The sequence below is a fragment of the Dermacentor variabilis genome, chromosome 6 (assembly GCF_050947875.1).
Source record: "Dermacentor variabilis isolate Ectoservices chromosome 6, ASM5094787v1, whole genome shotgun sequence".
Classification (NCBI taxonomy): Eukaryota; Metazoa; Arthropoda; class Arachnida; order Ixodida; family Ixodidae; genus Dermacentor; species Dermacentor variabilis.
Window position 1 is genome coordinate 154146068 of NC_134573.1, and position 19834 is coordinate 154165901.

The 19834-nt window shown below is 42.9% G+C and overlaps 2 protein-coding genes across 4 annotated transcripts in view; one reads left to right on the top strand and one right to left on the bottom strand.

Moving 5' to 3' along the window:
• Window positions 1-7046, bottom strand: part of Tusp (WD40 superfamily protein Tusp) — a 209080-nt gene extending 202034 nt beyond the window's left edge. Inside the window, 1 exon segment of the mRNA XM_075697579.1 lies at window positions 6131-7046. Within this exon segment, the coding sequence (XP_075553694.1) occupies window positions 6131-6391 (261 nt within the window). The 5' untranslated portion in view covers window positions 6392-7046.
• A 487-nt stretch (window positions 7047-7533) lies between these two features.
• The window catches only part of ABCB7 (ATP binding cassette subfamily B member 7), a 34722-nt gene continuing 22421 nt past the window's right edge, over window positions 7534-19834 (top strand). Inside the window, exons 1-9 of one of the 3 annotated variants that reach the window (XM_075696332.1) lie at window positions 7534-7712; window positions 8010-8063; window positions 8240-8449; window positions 8900-9032; window positions 9285-9471; window positions 10017-10098; window positions 11938-12026; window positions 16420-16507; window positions 18531-18705. In XM_075696332.1, coding sequence (XP_075552447.1) covers window positions 7539-7712; window positions 8010-8063; window positions 8240-8449; window positions 8900-9032; window positions 9285-9471; window positions 10017-10098; window positions 11938-12026; window positions 16420-16507; window positions 18531-18705 — 1192 coding nt within the window. In that variant the 5' untranslated portion in view covers window positions 7534-7538. Of the gene's footprint in view, window positions 7713-8009; window positions 8075-8239; window positions 8450-8899; window positions 9033-9284; window positions 9472-10016; window positions 10099-11937; window positions 12027-16419; window positions 16508-18530; window positions 18706-19834 lie in introns of all 3 variants that reach the window. The other 2 variants (XM_075696334.1, XM_075696333.1) reach the window with 2 other exon arrangements.

Below are 19834 nucleotides of genomic sequence, written 5' to 3' on the forward strand. Positions count from 1 at the left end.
GAGTGTCCTCTGAAACGTCGGGAGTGAGACTTCGAACGGTAACCTAAGCGACAGGTACAGAGGGCACGTTTGTGCAATCGCAAGCACTTTGCTCGACTACAGATGGGGGATTTTAGCAGACTAAGAGAACTTGGCGCGGCCAATGGGAGGCTTTGTTTCCAGACCTGGAGCAGCTGCGCCAGAAATCAATTGCGCACAATCCGCAGACACATTTTCCATTTGCGCAAATGTGTCTTGCGCAGGCACGGCTCACAGAACGGACGGTAAAAAGAAGAAGACGTGACGCAGTTCACTAGAAAGGAGGTCCGGAAGTTCACTCGGGCATTTCTCCAAGAGTCTTTACTTACCCCGACAATAAATTCAAAGAATCTCCAGGGGTCTGAATTCTGTAGCCACAGGAATGAGACCAACTAAACTAAAATTAAGTGTCATCATTGCAAGAATAATTCGACATTTGCGCTAAGTGCATAACTCACGGTGCCATATCTACAGTACAGGTCACTGTACTTGATGCAGTGCCATCTAACCTATCAGCATATCGCCTACATGCTGTTAGACACGGGCCCGTTTCCTGAGCCTACTTCGAGTTCACCAGACCACATCAAATCGCACCACAGCTAATTAAGGAGCGCAGAAGCACGGATACCACATTCCTGAGGCGCGGCACGTGCAAACAAGTTGGCGGCACCCACTTCGTGTGCCGCAGGTGGAGCAATTCACTGCTTGACTCTTCACGAAAGTGAAGCGAGAGCATGGCACTGTTGCTGGTAAAGTGGGTCCCGAAGCAAGACGGCTGTAATGCGCCGTGAAAACCTGGCAGCGTCGCCCCCATCCATCTATTGTGACGGCGCATTGCAAGTCAGCAAGGCAAGACCGCAGGGAGAAGTAAGCCCTCGCCGATTGGCCGAAGATGGCGTCACCTGAGCGTGCTCTCCCATAGGCTGAACGTGACGGGTCTTCGAGACACCGAAGGGCTTAAAAGACGCAGACCGGGAGCAGCAGAGAGCAATTCCTAGAGCATTCCTTGATTCTTCTCTTTGGAGCTTCTTGCCACGGGCCGCAGCGTCCGAGTTGCTGCCGGCCCGTAATGACTGTAAGACTGTTAATTGACTCTCACTGTAAATAATGTAAATAAAACCTCCTAAGTGTTTCTTCCCAAAGTCCCCCTCAACTCTTACAATGCAAGACGCTGACACTGAATTCGCTTATTTTGAACTCAAGCGACAGACTGATGTGATAGCAAGTATTGGTATTGCATTAGGCACGATAACATGCCTGTACGGCATCGTAGGTTATGCGGACTATATTGTTCTGTTCTGTTACACAGGGGTTGTTGCAGAGCGAGTGAGGTAAAGAATACTACGGCTACTCTATTCCTGTATGTATGTTATATATATATATATATATATATATATATATATATATATATAGAACGAAAGAAGAGGAATAAATATTGTCGTTGCTAATCACTATTTTTATTACAGTATGTTGTTCGGTTTGCTATACTGGTAATTATGTCATACCAACTAACCTAACAGTGTGTCCTTTAACGAGACAATAAAGACAAAAATAGGTTGCTTTAGTAAAGCACCTTTTTACCGTATCAGAAAAAAATAATGTCTTACCATGCCAAGAGACTTGCTAAGCCAGAGAAGACGCAAACGCGAAAGGCAGATGGCGACGCCGCTTTGAACCTCCTGCACCAACTCGCCATGACGTCACAGATTTACACAGCGTCTGCTGGGACCTGGCCAACTTTTCACTGGTGAATATTAGCTAAACTGTATTCCAAACAGCCAAAGACTGAACACAGCAAGTTTCGAGAACCTTTACAGCGCGACAATGACCCTCAAATATGAAGGAAAAATAAAGAATACTTTGAAATGCACAACGTCACACTGACGTGTCGCCGATTGGGTTTCGGCACGAAAGTTCAAATGAGAACTGAATTTCGGCCTTCATTTCTCTTTTCATCGTAAACCCCTTACCGCTGTATAACACAAATAGGGTTCTGGAAAAAATGCTTTATCCAGTAAGCGCTGATTTAGTGTTCCTGTATAGCGTACCTCTAAATTTCTATAGTGTCAAATGAAATTAAGAGACCCTTAATATTTTAACAAAAGCGTCTTAGCCTCGTTTCTCATATCCCCCTATCTAAAGTGCCAAAAACCCCGCGGAACTTCTCCGCAACTGCTAATACGCTTGATTTACAAGTCTACAAGACATCTCAGTTAAGCAACATGCTGGTATAGCCTGTACACCCGGGCAGCTCTTAGCAAAAAAACGACACATAGCGCTCGGTTCGTGACTGACTGAAATAGTATTATCAATATGGTATTGGTCACGCACGTGTTGCTTTAATTGTAAAGGAAATCAATACTACTGGAGGTCATGTTTAGAAAAGAAGAATGACATTGTGCCAACTTGCTCGTTTTTTCGCGTAAGCGGTTCGCTGAAACGTAACTTCCCAGTAACCATGTCATGCTCGATTATGCGAAAGTTTATCGAGAAGTATTTTAAGCACAGGCTCCAAGATTTTAGTGATTACTTGACTATTGCCAGTTTCGTTCCAACTTGGACCTTGAAGTAACAACAAGTGGACTTCAACGACGTCACGGTCGCATTGCCAGAAGTTGAGCATGCAGTAAACGAAGGAGCAAATCAAACAATCAAATGTTCAACTATAAATCGTTGTTAATTTCGGTTTTCGTATCTCTCAGCGATTACAGTGTCGGTCAGTTCTTTACTTTTACTTGCCGGAATGTAAATGCAATCCACAGGTTTAGGTTACGCATTGAAGCTATTTCTCTGTAAATGTTTCTTCTCTGCGTTGCTTACAAGCAATAGAAGAAGCCTGACTTCAAGAAGCAAAAATGTGAATTTTATTTTATGCCAATAAATTTCTACACAGTTCGATTAATTACGCTTTCGTCTCTTTCTCCTCAGCGAGCATATATTTACACTTCTGCCTTCCTGCTTCTTCCTTTCACTGTGAATTTTTTTTCTCGGTGAGAGAACTTGGAATAGAGAGAGAGAACTTGGAAGGAAAAGGAGTAAGATTTATCGTAACTCCCGTACAGCTTTTTCTCAAAAATGGCATTTACGTACCTTATTCCGTGCTCCAGTGAAAGCGCATTCCCATTTACCTTCCCAGTCTAACTTGTTGCTCAAAATTTTTCTATCCCGAGCGGAAAGCCTATCTCTGGGTATTCTGGAGTTCTTGCTTAAATGCATTTAATATTCTTCAACAGTGTGTCATGTTAGGCGTTCTCTGACTTGTCCCGATGGTGTGTTTTCATGTTCAGTGTTCGACATACGCACTTGTTTCATAGTTGTCATTTATTATATACTGAGCCCAGTTGCTCATCTTTACATTAAGCTGAGAACGTGACAACGCGCACCCCCAATATCAGCCGCACGCTGAAAAAAAGAAATAACCCCATCCAGGACTGAAACACAAGTTTGCGACAGCTATGAGATGGCCACGAAGATCTCTGGCGCAGCCCGTTTCTTGTAATCGCAGATGACGGATGCCCATATCAGTGTTTATGGGTCGCTCGCTAGATGCTACCGTGAAGCTACACGTCAGACGACTCAAATGAACTAAAGAGCATCCAAGATGCACCTCTCCGTCGTTGCCAGAGCTTTAGCGATGGATTTTAGAAGTTAAGGAATTAGGAATAAGCCAAGGCAACATGAATAAAAGAAACCTGAGAATAGGAGAATTTCGCTAAGGTCTACAGTTCGCTAAAATTTTACGCAGATAGAAGGGACTGTTTTGTTGTACCGTGTAGAGCTTTGTATAATTTTAATGAATAACATTCACAGATCATCCAAACTTGTCTTTACATCTATTGATCCTTTCGTTGTTGTTTTTTCCTGCAATATTTTAACCTCACAATTTTTTCTCTACTCCGATGTGACCAGACATGTGATGATGCATTCATACCATCACTCCCTTTACGAATGCGGATAGATTTACGGAAAATAAATAGGCTTAACAATTTTTCTCGATTGTGACTTCTCATCTCGCTCCGCTGGAAATGTATTTTATAGTAAGCTGACATTATACGAGTCGCCGTCCCCCCTTTCAACATTACATCGTAAAGGGACACTACAGGCAAGTATTCAGTCATTCTAAAGTGATAGATTAATGCTCCACAATCTCTAAGGTGTCAAAGCCTTAGTAATCAAGAAATTGAGGTAAATTCAGCACGCGATTAGATATTCCCCCGGTACACTCAAGTACTTGCCCGATGACGAAAAGGCACTTCTCATTTATATTCTTTCACTGGCACTCAACCAGTCGTTATAAAAAACATCATTGCATTGCGATATGATACGAAAGAAAATGCAACTTGTCCAATTCTATTTCATTCTTTAGAAAAAAGAGCTGACTGAGATTGAGAACTTGAAATCGACGCGGGCGCCCGAAAGGTTTCGTTTTCGCGCGACTCTGCACCGCCCACGCTTTTGCGTCTGAGTAGTTTCGTCATCGCGCAGTGCTTCGCTGGTTTTTGGCTGGCGCGCGAAAACTTGCGAAAACTGCGAGGAGCTAAGAATTCCACTTCCATGTGATGTCGCGGGATGCCCGAACGGTCCACGCCACTTGACCAAAAAGCAGCTGCAGCGGCGAATCCGCCGCATTGCCGCGGCTCGGTTTCTCCGTGGCCGGGCGTTTGCGTTTTGCGCAAGACACCGCACCGCCGTCTTTTCTTGGCACGAAACAAGCGTCGCGAGGTTTCTGAAATAGTATTTAAGCAGTCCACGTCGATTTAGTATTTAGCTTTAGTGTCCCTTTAAGATTATGCAGTTAAATTAAAAAGATGAAATTAATAAAAAATAATGATCAGAGAGGTTAGGAACATTCTGAAGAAAAGTTCGCGCAGCAACTGCAGAGAACTGCTCTAGAGAAATAAACTGCGATGCGTAATTCAATCGCGATAATCTATCCGATCTTGTTCCGTTGAAAATTGATGCAAGAACTGGATGACCTGAAGCATGACCAAAATTTTTCTTATATGTCTATGCGAGCAAACTTTTCAATACGTTCCATTTGTAGATTTAGTGGTATCGTTGCATATATCAAGTAGCATTTCAGCTTCATCACTATTAAGGCAGTTTATATAAAGTAGATATTCACACGTTTTACATGTATATGTCCCGTAACTTCAGCGCCACCAACAGTCCCCAAGTGCACTAAACATGTGAACGGGATGGTCTCGTAAAAAAAAAAAAAAAAAAAAGCCTAAGCAAATTTCTAGTCTTAATACGTTTAATACAAAATGGGGACGTAGTTAGAGAAGCCAGATGACGAACCACGCCATATGCTGCCTGTGAGCAGCAGACCAAAGGAAATATATACCAATAGGCCTGCGTGCGCACAGCCAAATAACATGGTACAATAAGAGCACAATTCCACAGGCTTTTCCTTTTATCGTCTGCTGCGCAGAAATGTGCGAATATTATTTCAACGAAATGCTTGAAAAGCTGTCATTTCTTGTCAGCTGTTATTAAAAAAAAATATTTAAAAAATTATGCAGTGTCATGTGATCAGCAGTGCCACTCTACAGTGACGTCGATTTACATTGAACATTTTTTCGTCGAATCATTGAGCAAAAGCATGGCTTAGTGACCACTATACAAGTGAAGCATGGTTGAAAATAAGATTTAGAGATCAAACTGCTTTGATTTCGACCTGCACTGGCTCAAATACACTAAAAGATGCCCATGTGACAGGAGTACTAGCTTGAGACCAAGTGATCGAGTTGTCGAATAAGACAACTAGCATTTTCGTCCAAATTTATCACTCCAGCGGCGCCACCAGACTATTCAAAAGCCAAAATGAGTTCGGCTGTTGCCAAGTCAAGAAACGCGGCTTTGTCAGTTGGTTTCACACTCAAAGTGTAAGAAACGCAGAGCGCTCAGTCGACGCAGCATGGTATCGTTTGATTTGCCGAACGGGAACAAGATTTCTGTATGACGAGCGACGATGTTCGAACAGGATCGCTGTGAGCACGCGTGCTCACACGTCAACTGCGAACGCACCAAGCAATGCGTGCGAACCGTAGAAAGGCACGTGCCCTCGCGCGCCCACCGCGTACGCCCCCAATTGAGCTGGCTCGCTCACCTCGGACCGGTGACCGCGGAGGTTGTAGTTTGTGCGCTGAGGGTGCTCGGCCGTCTTGCGGCAATGGCATGTGGTGAAGGTGACGCCCACGATGCCGCGCGCGTTGCCGGATGCCAACCAGCCGTCCTGGTAGTAGTTGACGCGGTTCAGTCGCCAGCCGTCCTCCTCGGGCAGCTCGTCGGGCACCTTGCCCATCCACGTGAGCGACAGCACCGAGCAGTCGGTGCGCGACGACCAGCTCCGCTCGAAGTGCAGGTGCATCGCGACCACCTTCTTCCCGCTCGCTTTTACTCGTCGTACGGCCCCTCAACAACCGCGGCCGGCCGTCTTTCTTCTCCGAGCCGTATTGATCGCCGCCACCACTCGCCGGGTCGCCGGCAGCACGCTAGCCCGCGACGACGAATGCGGCGAGGTTGGCCCGCTCCGCCACCAATGCCGCCGCCAAGTCAGGAGGAGACACGCCGGCGGTCGCGTTTCCCCCATCGGGGTACCCCCGGCCGATGTCGCGCAGGGAAGAGACCCGGAAGCGCCACGGACGCTCTCACACACGCGCGCACGCCTTCCCGAGTAACGCACGGAATCACTCTGCCCCCCTCTGACCACGTTCACGTCGTCACGCACGATCCCCCAGTCAGAAGCGGTAGTGAAGAAGTCAGCTTGGCCTAGACGCACGACGGCGACTACGGAGCGCGCGGAGTAGGCTCTTGCGCTGGACGGTGGCGGTAGCGACTTGACCGACCGAGTCGGACGTCATGGTGTCGTCTGAGAACGCAGGGCGGGGCCGGATCGAGAAGCAGCGGGTTGGGTTGTGGTCGTTGTTGTAGTCATTTCGTGCGCGGGGTGTGCCGCCGCGAGCGCTTGCCGCCGGGCCGCATCCCGAGCCAGCGCGACATCGCGCGAGTGGGTGCTGGGCTGCTCGCTTCCCTTATTGGAGAAGGAGTGAGCAGCAGCTGTGAGGGAGGGTCGCGGTGATCGCGCCTGTGCGAATCCGAAAATCGAAACCACACATGTGTCGCCCTCCGACGGTGCAGGAACGAACACTTGTGTGCGAATGACGTACTTGCGTTACACTATTAAAAACTTAAGCGCTCTAGACTACATAGACGCTGCTTCGAAGTCAGAATTATTCTACAACTGCTTTCGCTGTTCTTTAGTCATCGGTTAATGTACGCATGTAGTGAAAGCTTTTGGGCATCATTACAATAAAATGAGCTGTCATTAATGTTCACCTGCAACATAAAAGATATCTGAACGACCAAACGGATCGAAAGCTCGGTGCATAGATCAGCTCAAGAGACAATACGTGTGCTGCTTTAACGAGACAGAAACGTTAATTGTCAGAAAACGAAACTGAAGCTTTTCGCTAGGAAGTAGGTGGCACCGCGGTCGACAGGTGGCTGCTGCCAGCATGGCGGCGTTGGTAGTGGTTAGTCGGTGCGGCTCTGCCGGTAGATTAACGATTAATTCGTGCTTACGGCCCCGGGGCACTGATTCTATTAACGTATGGCGTAGGTATCTAAACGTTTCATCAAACAAGCTCTCATACCCACCAGCGGTACGGTTGATTTGCCCCAAAAAGCTGGTAAGTTGTGATCTCGATTCGACTCAATGACTTGGATAGGTCATTCAAAACGTTGCAAGGTGCTCGCATTCTGTTGGCAGCTGCTTTCTTTATCTATGTCAACGCCCAAAAATGATCGAGTGATGACGATTAGTGTATTTATTGCACGTCATGGCTTTTTGTGTGCTTGCGTTTTATTTGGGTCCTCGTTCACAGTCTAATCTCTCTCTCGTAATAACGGAATCGCTTCTGTGTATCTAACGTCTCTGTTCTTTCTCCGTTCTCCTTCTTCTGTGCACCTTCTGTGTGTCATGGCAGTTTCCAAGTCGTCATCATGATAACCCTCTGCTGAAACAATTGCCGCACATTAAGGTAAAATCCAAGTACGTGTAGTCGAGTTTATTCTTTTCTTGATAAACGTAGAACTCCATTAATAGTAGCTACTGCGGAATGTAACGAGAACGAGTAGAGCGCTTGTAATTGCCACTTGACGTGTTTTGCTTCGCCATCTAGTTGAGTTGTGTATTTGTTGTCCCAACTGCGCACAGCTTCTTCAGAGAAACGTGCAACTAGGCAAGCCGAGGAAATGCTTCCACCCCGGAGCTTCTACCCTATTGCCCGCTCAGATCGGCGTCTCTTTAGAAACTGTCAGCAACTGGTCCATCATCAAACAGATGTTTGTTTACCTCTGGCCAAAGGATAAGCCGGAGATCCGAAAACGAGTCATCGTAGCCTTGGGTATACTAATCTTGGCTAAGGTACGTCATGCCTTTTATTTCTCGATATAAAACGGCTCCTGATGGCTTGTGCACAACACTAATTCGCTTAAATATGTTTTTGTTGCTGCTGATTTTCGTAATACAGTTAGCTTTGTCTTGGGAAGTCATAACAACACCCATCAATTCTATGCAAATGGTACTGGACGTTTGCGTCATTCTGGAAAGCATGGGACGTCTACTTCCAGTGGTGACGAATGGCTGTCAGAATTACTGGAAACTGTGTCCTACAACGCTTTTCTCGCTCTCTTTTCTTTTTTTAATTGGAGGATAGTGTTAAAATTTAGAAAAATTATTTCAAGCAGCACTACAGATAAAACATGTATTTGCATTGGTGTCATGACATTGAATGAGAAAATCATCAGATATCAAGCTTGTGTTAATTTCCATTAAATACTACCATTTCTTCCTTTTTATTTTTTTTTCTTCTAGGTGATCAATATCGAAGTGCCATTTATCTTCAAAGCTGCTATTGATTACCTCAATGAACAAACGGGGAGTCATCTTTCTCTCGAAGATGCATCAAGCACTCTAACGTCAGCAGCTTTTGCAATTCTTGTTGGCTGTAAGTTCTCTTGTTGCTTAATGTCAATGAAGTGTCGTAGTCGGTTGCAGTATATGAATTCAAGGGATCATGCAATTCCTTGAAATCTGACTGTCAAGAAAATTTCGTACTATGAAGATGGTCTTTTGAATATTATCTTTCTTGGCACACTTATATCCTCTCCACATTGTGCCACACACTTTGGAGCTGTAATCTCAGCAGAGTCAAAACTAAAAAAACAATCTGTTTTGAACACCTACTATGCACTTTCAGATGGTCTGGCAAGGGCTGGTGCATCAGGATTCAATGAGCTCAGAAATGCTGTGTTCGCCAAGGTGGCCCATCATTCAATACGGGAGGTAGCTCGACGACTCTTCATGCATCTCCACCAAATGGACCTGAACTTCCACCTGTCTCGGCAGACAGGCGCCCTCTCCAAAGCCATCGACCGTGGGACAAGGTATGGTGCTCAGCAAACAGGTGCATTGCAGAAAGCTCTGGCATGATGACAAGGAACTTTTGGGCTGGTTACTATACAGTTAGATATAGAAGGATGACAAGTATGTATATACAGAAACTTGTAGGAGAGCTTTATTTTACCAAGTGTAGAATGAACTTACATTTATTTAAAAAGGGGGATGCAGTTGAGTCTACATAGAGGCATACTTTTACTACATGGAAGCAGCAATCTCTGTACCGTACTTGCTAAAGTAATTGCTAAAGTACTCGATAAAGTAATCTAAAACTGCAGTTGATATTTAATGTGTTGTCTCGGAAGACAGCAACAATTAAGTGCACAAGCGCGCCTCACATGGCGAATGCTAGCCAGTGCTTGTTCTATTGCTTGAGCTGCTTTCTACTGCTATGTTCCTTATTCCTTGTATTTAAAATATCATCGGCAGCCACCAGCAGCTGTGTAGATGCTGCAATATTTTTCTTGTATTTCTTAATCAAAGGAACTTTATTCCATCTTTTCTTCCATCTTACTCTTTCTCCACTTTCCAGAGGCATCAACTTTGTCCTTTCTGCATTGTTGTTCAACATTGTGCCAACCATCTTTGAAGTGACACTCGTTAGCTCTGTATTGGTAAGCATTGTGGTACCATTTTTACTACTCCTGAGATATGGGGATCCATGTTTTGTTTTCACAGCATACCACCACCTCTGAAATAAATTGACAGTAGGCAACCAAAAAATCTAATTCTTGAGAGCTTTCTGAAAGCAAATGCTCAAGCTCAGTACGACAAGGAGAATACAATTAATTCATTGTGAAAGATGTCTATCACCAGTCCCCGGCTGTACACTACAAATTTGCCTATGGCAGGGTTCTGCTTTTATTTTTGCTTGAGGGCCTCTGTAAGTTAAAGAACCAAATTCGGAGTCATCACTCAGTATAACGTAGATACATATTTGCAAAGAAAACAAGGAGTTATGAATTGAGGTACACATACCTATCAAGGATACGCTCGTCCACTTGATTCTAATGGTACAACTTCTCCTTGCTCATTTACAAAGGTCGCAGTTCTTGCAACTAAGAAAAACAGTTACATTCACTAATGATTGGAAATGAGAAATGGTGGCCATGTTCATGGCCTTTATTGTTTGCTTCCTTCAACTTTAGATATGCGCAATCAGTATACAGGGTAGAGATGCAGTGTCACTAACAAAACAGCATTGGAAGCAAACACTTGTTTGTTGAATATAATACTTGGTACAAACGATGTGTACTTATTCAGAAAAGTTGACTCACTTATGCTTATCAGTGGCTATGACGTGCTGCTTTTGAGCATAAGTTCACAGATGCTATTCTCATCTGCAGCAGCCAGATTCCGGTTGGTGTAGAATGCGAAAGTGCTCATGCATTGAAGTATTGGCACATGCTAGAGAGCTAGCACCCAGTCGTAACAGTCGTGACTGTCAAAACTGATGTCAAGCCTTTCACATTAATGTTCCTTGTAGCCAACTCCCTGCATGCTTTCTTTGTCATTCTACATTTACAGATGTGACAAGTGCACATTACAGATGTTTTTATGTGCATGCTCATTTACTAAGACCAAGTATATTAGTTGATATAGGACTTGACGCACTGCAGCCTCAAGCAGGACAACACTAAATATTTTCACAGTTTATCCTGTGTGTTCACATTTTAGTACTTGAATACGGCAGTACGCTCTGACATCTATTTAAAGAGACGCTATTTAGTGAAATATAAGGTTAAACTAGATTGTTAGTTTAACGTATTTAATACTAGACAGGTTTGGTCTTGCTATTGGGGGCAGCTTGATATGACAGAAATATCTGCTAAAATAAAGGTGGACTTCCCAAGAATATTTAGAAATATCTGCATCCACTTCCTGTAACATCATCAATTTTGACAGCATTTGTTTGCAGGTCAGTAATCGTTTATCAGTGGGGTAGAGTAATTTGTATTTGCATAATTAGAGATTCAACCTCGTAGCTTTTGGTAACTGATCCTGGAGAAAGATATCGAGAATATGCAAAGCTGCTGTGAAATTCATGGCATCATCAGCACCAATTAACAAAATCAAAGCTTTCATGCCGTCTCCTTTAATGATAAGCATTTTTTATTTTGCTATAAGTTGCAAATACAACTTTTTGAAAACAATTTAATTAGGCTGATTAAGTGTTTCAATTGCATTTAATTTTTCTCTTCAAAAGATCAGAGAGGGGCTGATGGGATATTTGACGCACAGGACCATTAATGAAAGATGTGTCTGGAGGCATTTGCAGCTGTTCTAGGCCGTAATATGGGCAGGAGTAATTAAGTGTGATGTTTAAGTCAGACACACTAACCATAAATTGTGACTTAGCTTATACACTGAACAGCTGGATCTTTTTCACATATATATATATATATATATATATATATATATATGGACTTTGCATTCTTTCTTTTGATGTTCAGTATTACAAGTGCGGAGGGAAGTTTGCTGCTGTGACACTGGGATGCATTGGGACATACAGCATCTTCACGTTCGCCATAACCCACTGGAGGTATGTGTCGCCACCAATAAGAAACTAGCACAGTGAATAGCAGCAAATTAAGAATGCCGTGTGCTGCCTTGTACTGTGTTCATTGCGTGCGTCTTCGCTGTCTACAGAAATACTTCCCTTAGTCATTATTTTCTGTAAGTACGAGGAGACACTCATTGTTGAATAGAACCATTGCTTCCTTTTTAAGGCCTTGTGAACATGTGAAAGTACCCTTCAACTGAGACAGACTAATGTCTCCGTTCCATACATAGCAGTCAACGCTGCCGAGGCAGAGATACTTCTTGCAGTGGCTTTGTTTGCACTTAGATATAGTTCAATGTTTTTTGACTGCAGCTGTGCACGACTGTTTTTATATAGGCTCAGTACTGAATGAAACAGGTTTTAATCCTTAGAAACACACACACTCTGGTACTGGACTGCTAATACGTTGTTTTAGATAATATATGTATTTTTGTTGTCCTTTTCGGGTTTTTTATTTGCAATCCGTCACGAGGAGCCTCACGTGCATGCTTGTGCGAGTGGACGGTGTTGGCGCACAGCGAAGCATGGATGGAACGCGTGGAGTGATAACTTTTCTTGACCAAACTTCTTACATAGTTTCCACAGCATTGACTGCTACGTATGGAACGGAATATAGTGGCACATTTTGGCATCAGGTTCTATAAGGGACCCTAAAGGCAAATATTAAGTCAAGCTAAAGTGATAGATTAGTGCTTGAGAACATGTGCGGAGGTGTGGGAGGCGGTGTGAAAAGGTAGCCGTAGTAGCCACGGTTTACTTAGACCGGCCAGGCACGGTGCCACGAGATCTCTGAAGTGGCTGATACCGCGACGGCTCAGGTCGAGCGCGTCAAAATGTTCTATTCTCACGCTGCATGCATGTGAGCCATCTTCTTTGGCTCTGGAGGTAACAGTCGTGTCGCTACAGTGTCGTCAATATTATTGCGAACAGAGCTTAAGTTATTGAGACAGTGACGCAAATGCGGGACACAAACAGAGGCTCCTATTGGACATTCAAATACTAGCCCAACGACAGCAGCACTCTTCATTATATTTTTATTTTACTACTACTCAACTAGTCGTAATAGAAAGATCATTGTATTGCATTACAAGATGAAAGAAAATGCTACTTGTCCACTTATATTTGATTTTTAGAAAGAAAGAACTCATTGACGTTACCCTTGACAACGATGAAGGTGGTTGGAAGGTGTTTTCTCCACTCTGTGTCGCCCGTGCTTTCACATTTCAGTAGTTTAGTTATCGCATAGTGCTGAGCTGGTTTTGCTTGCTTGTGAAACTTGCACAGACTGCAATAGAGAATGCCATGTTCATGGGGTTTCGTGGGATTCCCGAACAGCCCACGCTACTTGACCAAAAGCAGCTGCAGCTGCGAATCCAACGCCCTGTCTTGACTCAGTTTCTCCATGGTTGCACGTTTGCGCTTTATGCAGGAAACCATAGTGCTGTCTGTCAGGCGGCGTTTTACTCATGAATGGCAGTAAGGGACAGTGATGGTGTACGTAATCTCACCGCTCCCCGCTTGGGAGCGGGCGATTTAAATTGCGCTAAATGTATATGGGCCCTTCAGGCGCAATTTTCTCGTAAACTATTTCGTTTCTTAGCATGAAGCAAGTGCTGCGAGGTTATTGTAATGGTATTTTAACAGCCCACGTCGACTTAGTATTTGCCTTTAGTGTCCCTCTAAAGAGCAGCGCGTACCTAGAGACACATACCCAGGGAACCAAGTTGTTCAGACGGTTGGTTTCAAACCCTGCTCCATCAGCACAGCAGCCCGATGTGGTGTCCATTGCATTATGGATTAGCCAATCCGATTAACACATGTTAGTGCAAAACTAGCTAACTCTTTCCCTACCATGGGGAAAATAGGTGCTTTTTGTAGGTTATGCCAGATTTTTGCACTCCTGCACTCAATATTTTATGTAATATATAAACAAAACACAGAATGAATGCACTTTCCACTCATAAAAGTTTTATTAACGAGATATACGCCATAAAAAAAAGATATAAATTGCCAAAATCAAGGTTGTGGGATAAAAGTCAACAAAGTTTGTAAAGATGTGTTTGTATTTACTAAGAAAAAAAATGTAACAAAATGTATTGCCGTCTAATAGGCACTGTCTCTGAAAAAAAATTGAAATTTTTTCATTGAACAAGTATTCCACTACAAAGATTTTACTGCATGCACTACACAGTTTGGCATGCCAGGCTGCAGCCGCCGATGTCCCGGGTTGCTTTATGTCGTCGTCGCTCTCAGAGTCAAAGTCCAATGAAAAAGCAGCATTCTCAGGCTCACTGCTGCTCGATCCATCGACAAAATGAGCCACAGACACAATGGAATCAATTTCAAAGCCTGTGCGCCGCTCATGGAAGTGGCCATTTTTGCTTTCTACTTTGACGATAGCAAAACTTTGGAGCGCGTTCATAAATGAACACCTGGCAGAAAAATGTGAACTGCTTAGAAAACAAAAATATAGTTCTCCTCTTTCACATCCGATGGCCCAGAGTGTCCGTGACCGGCACGGAAAGTCTCAAAAGTTACGTTTCAAACCATTGATAGCAGGCTAACAATGCCCAATGGGTGCAATAGGGAAAGAGTTAAGTGATGAGTTGCACACGTGCAATGTCACATACCTGTTACCCAGGTTGGCCCAATGACTGGTTTCGAACCGGTTCCCTCACCACAGCAGCTAAATTCTCTAGCCACTACACCATAGACTACCTAGTGACACAAGTTGGCGGGAAAACAGCCAAAGACATCACCAGACATACAGCCCCTGGAGAGTGTGTGGAGAAACCTAATAATGCTAATCACTTTAAAGGAATAGAAACAAAACAAAAACATGAAATAAGGTCCCTGCTTATATTCTGGGGCTCGAGGCCACCTGGCTTGGGGCTAGTCTGATTGCATATCTCTGGCAATTTCAGTCCTGAGGAGTTCACTAAATGGCAATTTCAATGACTGTAGCTGCATATTAAAGAACCCCAGGGGGCCAAAATTAAACTGAAGTCCTCCACTACAGCACCATTGTGTTGCTTTTGAACATTAAACTTCATATATTGATCAATCCTTATCTTGTGAAAATTCCGGCCAGAACCATCTCAGGATGACTATTGACATTAAGAGGAAGCTTTAGCTCGGGTGCTCCTATCTAAATACATGTAAAAGGAGAATTAGTTTTTCTCGGCAACCACTGCACCAAATTTGACGAGGTTTGTTGCATTTCAAATCTAGTGACTGTTGGTTTTGAGTTTCTGATTTAGGATGTGAATTTTTTATTAAAAATTGGCGAAAATAAAAAATTTTCAGAAAACGAAGCTATCAAGTTTACAACTCTGTAACTCATTGACGAAAAATGATAATACAATTCTGTGAAATGTATCTAATAGTACATCGAAAGCAGACAAAATTGATATGTTACACATGAATCTCAAAAAATTTAATAACATGGAAATACAGCTTTTGCAGAACCCTTGTAAACAATGTAACATATTCATGTAAGATGTAAAATGGCATATCGAATTTGTCCGCTTTCAATGATCTAATGGATGCCATTCACAGAACCGCAATATCTGTTCTTGATGCAGAGCTATGAATTTTTAAACATTGTGCTCCCATTTTCTTCAAACTCCTGAATTTTTGAAAATCATTTTAACAACATTCAGGCCCTAAATCGAAATTCCGCTTCCCACAGTAACTAGAATTTAACTCAAATGCAACAAATTTCATTAAAGTCGGTCCAGGGGTTATCTCAGAAAAATGTTTTTGCATGTTACATGTATTTGAATAGGCCACATAAGAGTTGGGCCCGTGCTAAAGGTTCCTCCTAATGCGATTAGCATTGAAGTAATGTAGTAACACACCATATTGCCACTGCTGAAACACATCATGTATGACGCATGTACTGCAACAGGGCTCCTCTTTTATGCTTCCCTCTGAACATGCATGGCGTCTGAGTATGCATGGCGTCTATCTGAATATACATAGTGGCGCATACCCAGTGACCCAAGTTGGCGTGCAAGAAGTTACAGATAGACAAACATGCATACTGCAAACTGGGTGAAGTTCCCAAAGAATGCAAATCGCATTAAATATATTTAATTGGGCAGGAAAGGTGAGCTACTTAGTGAATGGTCATGACGAAAATAGAGTAAAAAGGGGACAGAAAAAATATGCGGACGCAGCACTGTCTGTACTTGTACGTGTACTGTCTGTACGTGTCAATTTTTGCGCTGTTTTCTTTGCGAATGAATTAGATGCTGCTTCATTTGTTAGCTGGTTCTTGCAATCAAAAATATACGCGCATTTTCGCCTTTCAGAAAAAAAAATTTAAATACTGAGTTGTGTTTTAATGTATTTGCGACCCTTTCACCAGGACAAAGTTCCGCATAGAAATGAACAAAGCTGAGAACGAAGCTGGAGCACAGTCGATCGACTCGCTCATAAACTACGAGACAGTGAAGGTGAGATTCAGCGACCTCTTACTTTAAATTGTATTGACCATATCTGTTTTGTTGTTTTACTACTTTGCCTTACATTCTAACCCGTTTGATAGTCCCTCAGTTCAGTCACTACAAAAGATGCCTATAGCGGACGTCTGCATCTCTATTACTCTGACCATCACTCATTTTTAGCTAACCACCTGCTTACTTCCAGGCTTACAATTTCCTGTACACTAAATTACTTCAATTTATTTATTTATTCTTAGTTTATGTATTCTTCACTGTTTACTGCCCATTTATTTTCTTGGTATAGAGCATCGTGCATTCTTAATTCAGTTAGGGTGGTTCTGTTTTTCTTTATCTCTGGCCAGTCGGTGCAACAAAGGTACTGAATATTTCCATGTTCAAAAAAGGGAAAAATAACATTAAGTAGCATTAGTACCCGTGTACACCTGCTTCGCATCTTACCAAGGTCAAAGTGTTTTTTCGGAACTTCTTACCAATTTCATGTAAAACACCTTCACCTGCCCCCGTGGCTCATTGGGCATGGCATTATATTGCTGAGCACCAGGTCACATGTTCGATTGCTTGTCACAGCAGCCATGTTCTGATGGAGGCGTAATGCCGCGAAACTTGTGTACTAAGATTTAGGTGGGTGTTAAGGAACCTCAGGTGGTAAAAATTAATCCAGAAGCCTCGCCACTACGGCATCTCTCATGGCCTGTGTACTGCTTTCGGACATTCAACCCTGTGATTTGACTTGATTTGTGATTTTGAAAAGATTTTCAGCCACAAGGTAAAATTGTTAAAGAGACACAAGAGAAAAGCAAAAAGTAAATTGATACGAGTAGACCACATTTCTTTAATACCGAGTGGGCAGTACCACTTAAGAAGCTTGGTAAGTTAGAAAGTAATGGAAAGCTTGGTGGTGCTTCCTCAGTATTTCTGCACAAGCTCTAGTGACATCATAGACCTTAACAGCATCTACTTGTACCTAGTTAAATGATTGTGAACTAGGAAGGATCGCATTGCTTTAAAAAATAGCAAAGATTCAATCTTCGTTCTTGTCGGAAACTTAACACTGAAAAAACAGGCCAAACATGCAAAATGTTGAGAGATCCCATAATCACGCTTACATCATAGATGCTATGTTTTCGGTCTTAAATTACGAAACAAGTAGTTTGACCTTCACTTTTGTCCATCAGTGATTAGCCTCTTATTCTAACAGCATAAAGTGATTCTGTATTTCTCTGTAGTCTTACGTTAATTCGGAAATGCAAGTCTAACTGTTCTGTCAGGGCCTCTAGAAACAGGCGACAACCAACTAACACCATCTGGAAGAGGTTTAGTAACTCTGTTGTGACGGTCAGTTTTTCAAACTTGAAATATTACTTCAGTGTTTTCCCTCAAGAGCAGCAGCACTGGTCCAAATTCATCCACCACATTATTGAAAAGCTCTGTTTAGGTCCAGTAATTAATTAAAACAGGACTTATTAACAGAATGTAAAACACATTGTACAGTGCACATATCTCATCAAAAACATGCCACAATGGCTCAATGGCTTTGGCAAAACGTTGCCGTGCACCAGGTCCCTGGTTCGATTCTCTACCACAGCAGTTGCATCTCAATAGAGGTCAGCTGCAAGAACACTCATGTACTTCAATTTAGGTATATGTTAGATAACCCCAGGTGGTCAAAATTAATCCAGAGTCCTTATTCTCATAGCCTTAGTGTTGCTTAGAGACATAAGTTTACCATGTGATAATCAATCATATGCCATCAAAACGTTATACTGTTATGTTATGTTACCAAGAAGGCCAAACTGGCACACTTGTCACCTATGAAATCTGGGACCACAACAGGCATCATTTGAGTTATTGCTATCTGGTGGAAGTACTCAAGCCATATTAATTTACTGTTTTGACTTGATCTAAACATGATCATACAAACCTGATCTAAAGCATGAATTGTGGCAAGCATTATGCAGCCTATGGCATCCACATCTGACCAACTTTGTGTTTTGTTTCCTTTACATTCAACAAGTACTTCAACAATGAGAAATTCGAAGTAGAAAACTATGACAGGTTGCTGGCCCAGTACCAGGAGGCTTCCCTGAAGACAACCACCAGCTTAGCACTTCTGAACTTTGGCCAGAATGCCATTTTCAGTGCATCATTGTCAGCAATCATGGTGTTAGCAAGTCAGAACATCCTGAATGGTACGTACTTCTTTCTGGATTGTACGGCGTCTCATTGTTTTGTCAATTGAGAAAGCATATGGGGTTTTGTTACACAAAGCACCACATATTTGCATCTCCTCCCTGTTCTGTCTCACACTTTTTGTACAAGTCCCTGTGTTGCAAATACCGCTTCATCTTGAACAAAAAAAGGGACCTCTATGTCATCATGTCCGTTGCACCAGGTGTTTTTTCTTAATATTAAAATAATCTGTGCTAGAACATTGTGATTTGGTAGTCCAGTTTGTGCACGTTTCTGAACCGCTTAGTTTAAATTATTTAGTTGTTCGGCCTTGCAATGCCATCTCTTCAAAATTTTAAAGCTGGAAGGCATATGACAGACTATGATAAGGTATGCTAAGTAGTACAGCAAAATCTCCGTAATTTGTATTTCACGGGACACCCAGAAAATGCCACATTATTTAATAATATATGCAAAAAGCCTTCAAGAAAATGCTTGGCACAGAGCTGATATCTGCTAATAGTAACATGTAAGCATGAGGCCAATACCACTCGCATCATCCTAAAGGGGGCCCTGAAACACTTTTTATAAAAGTTTAGCAATGCATTTGAAGTTAAAATAGACTCTTTCAGAAATAATTTGCATCAAAAAGAACTTCGGTTAGTTCAGTAAAAGTGGAGTTATAGGCAGTCAAATATCGCTTTTCATTCCCTTCACATTGCTCCTGCTTCTTCTACAATGCCTTGCACTGTGAAGACTATAGCGTGGCGGGGAGGTGCCCATAGCACTCCGCCTGGCATGCAGTTCAAATAATTTTGGATGTTCACATATACGCCACTACTTCCAATTTTGGCCTCTATGACACGCCAAAATTGGAGGCTATCCCTTAGTTTACAGCATAGTTCACAGTGTCTCCACAGGCATCTCGTCCTTTTGCTGTGCTAAAGTTTATGAGATAGCTACTCGCTGCTCTGTTTTCTCGCACTGAGTGGCATGAGTAGCATATTTCTTATCGCACTTATCTCTACGGCAATCACGCAATTTCCGAGGGTCGAATGAAATGTCGTCTTTATGTTCACTTGCGCGAGTATGTTGGCTGTGCACACATTGGCTTAAAGGTGCAGAGATAGTCTGGCTTAATGCGGGCGC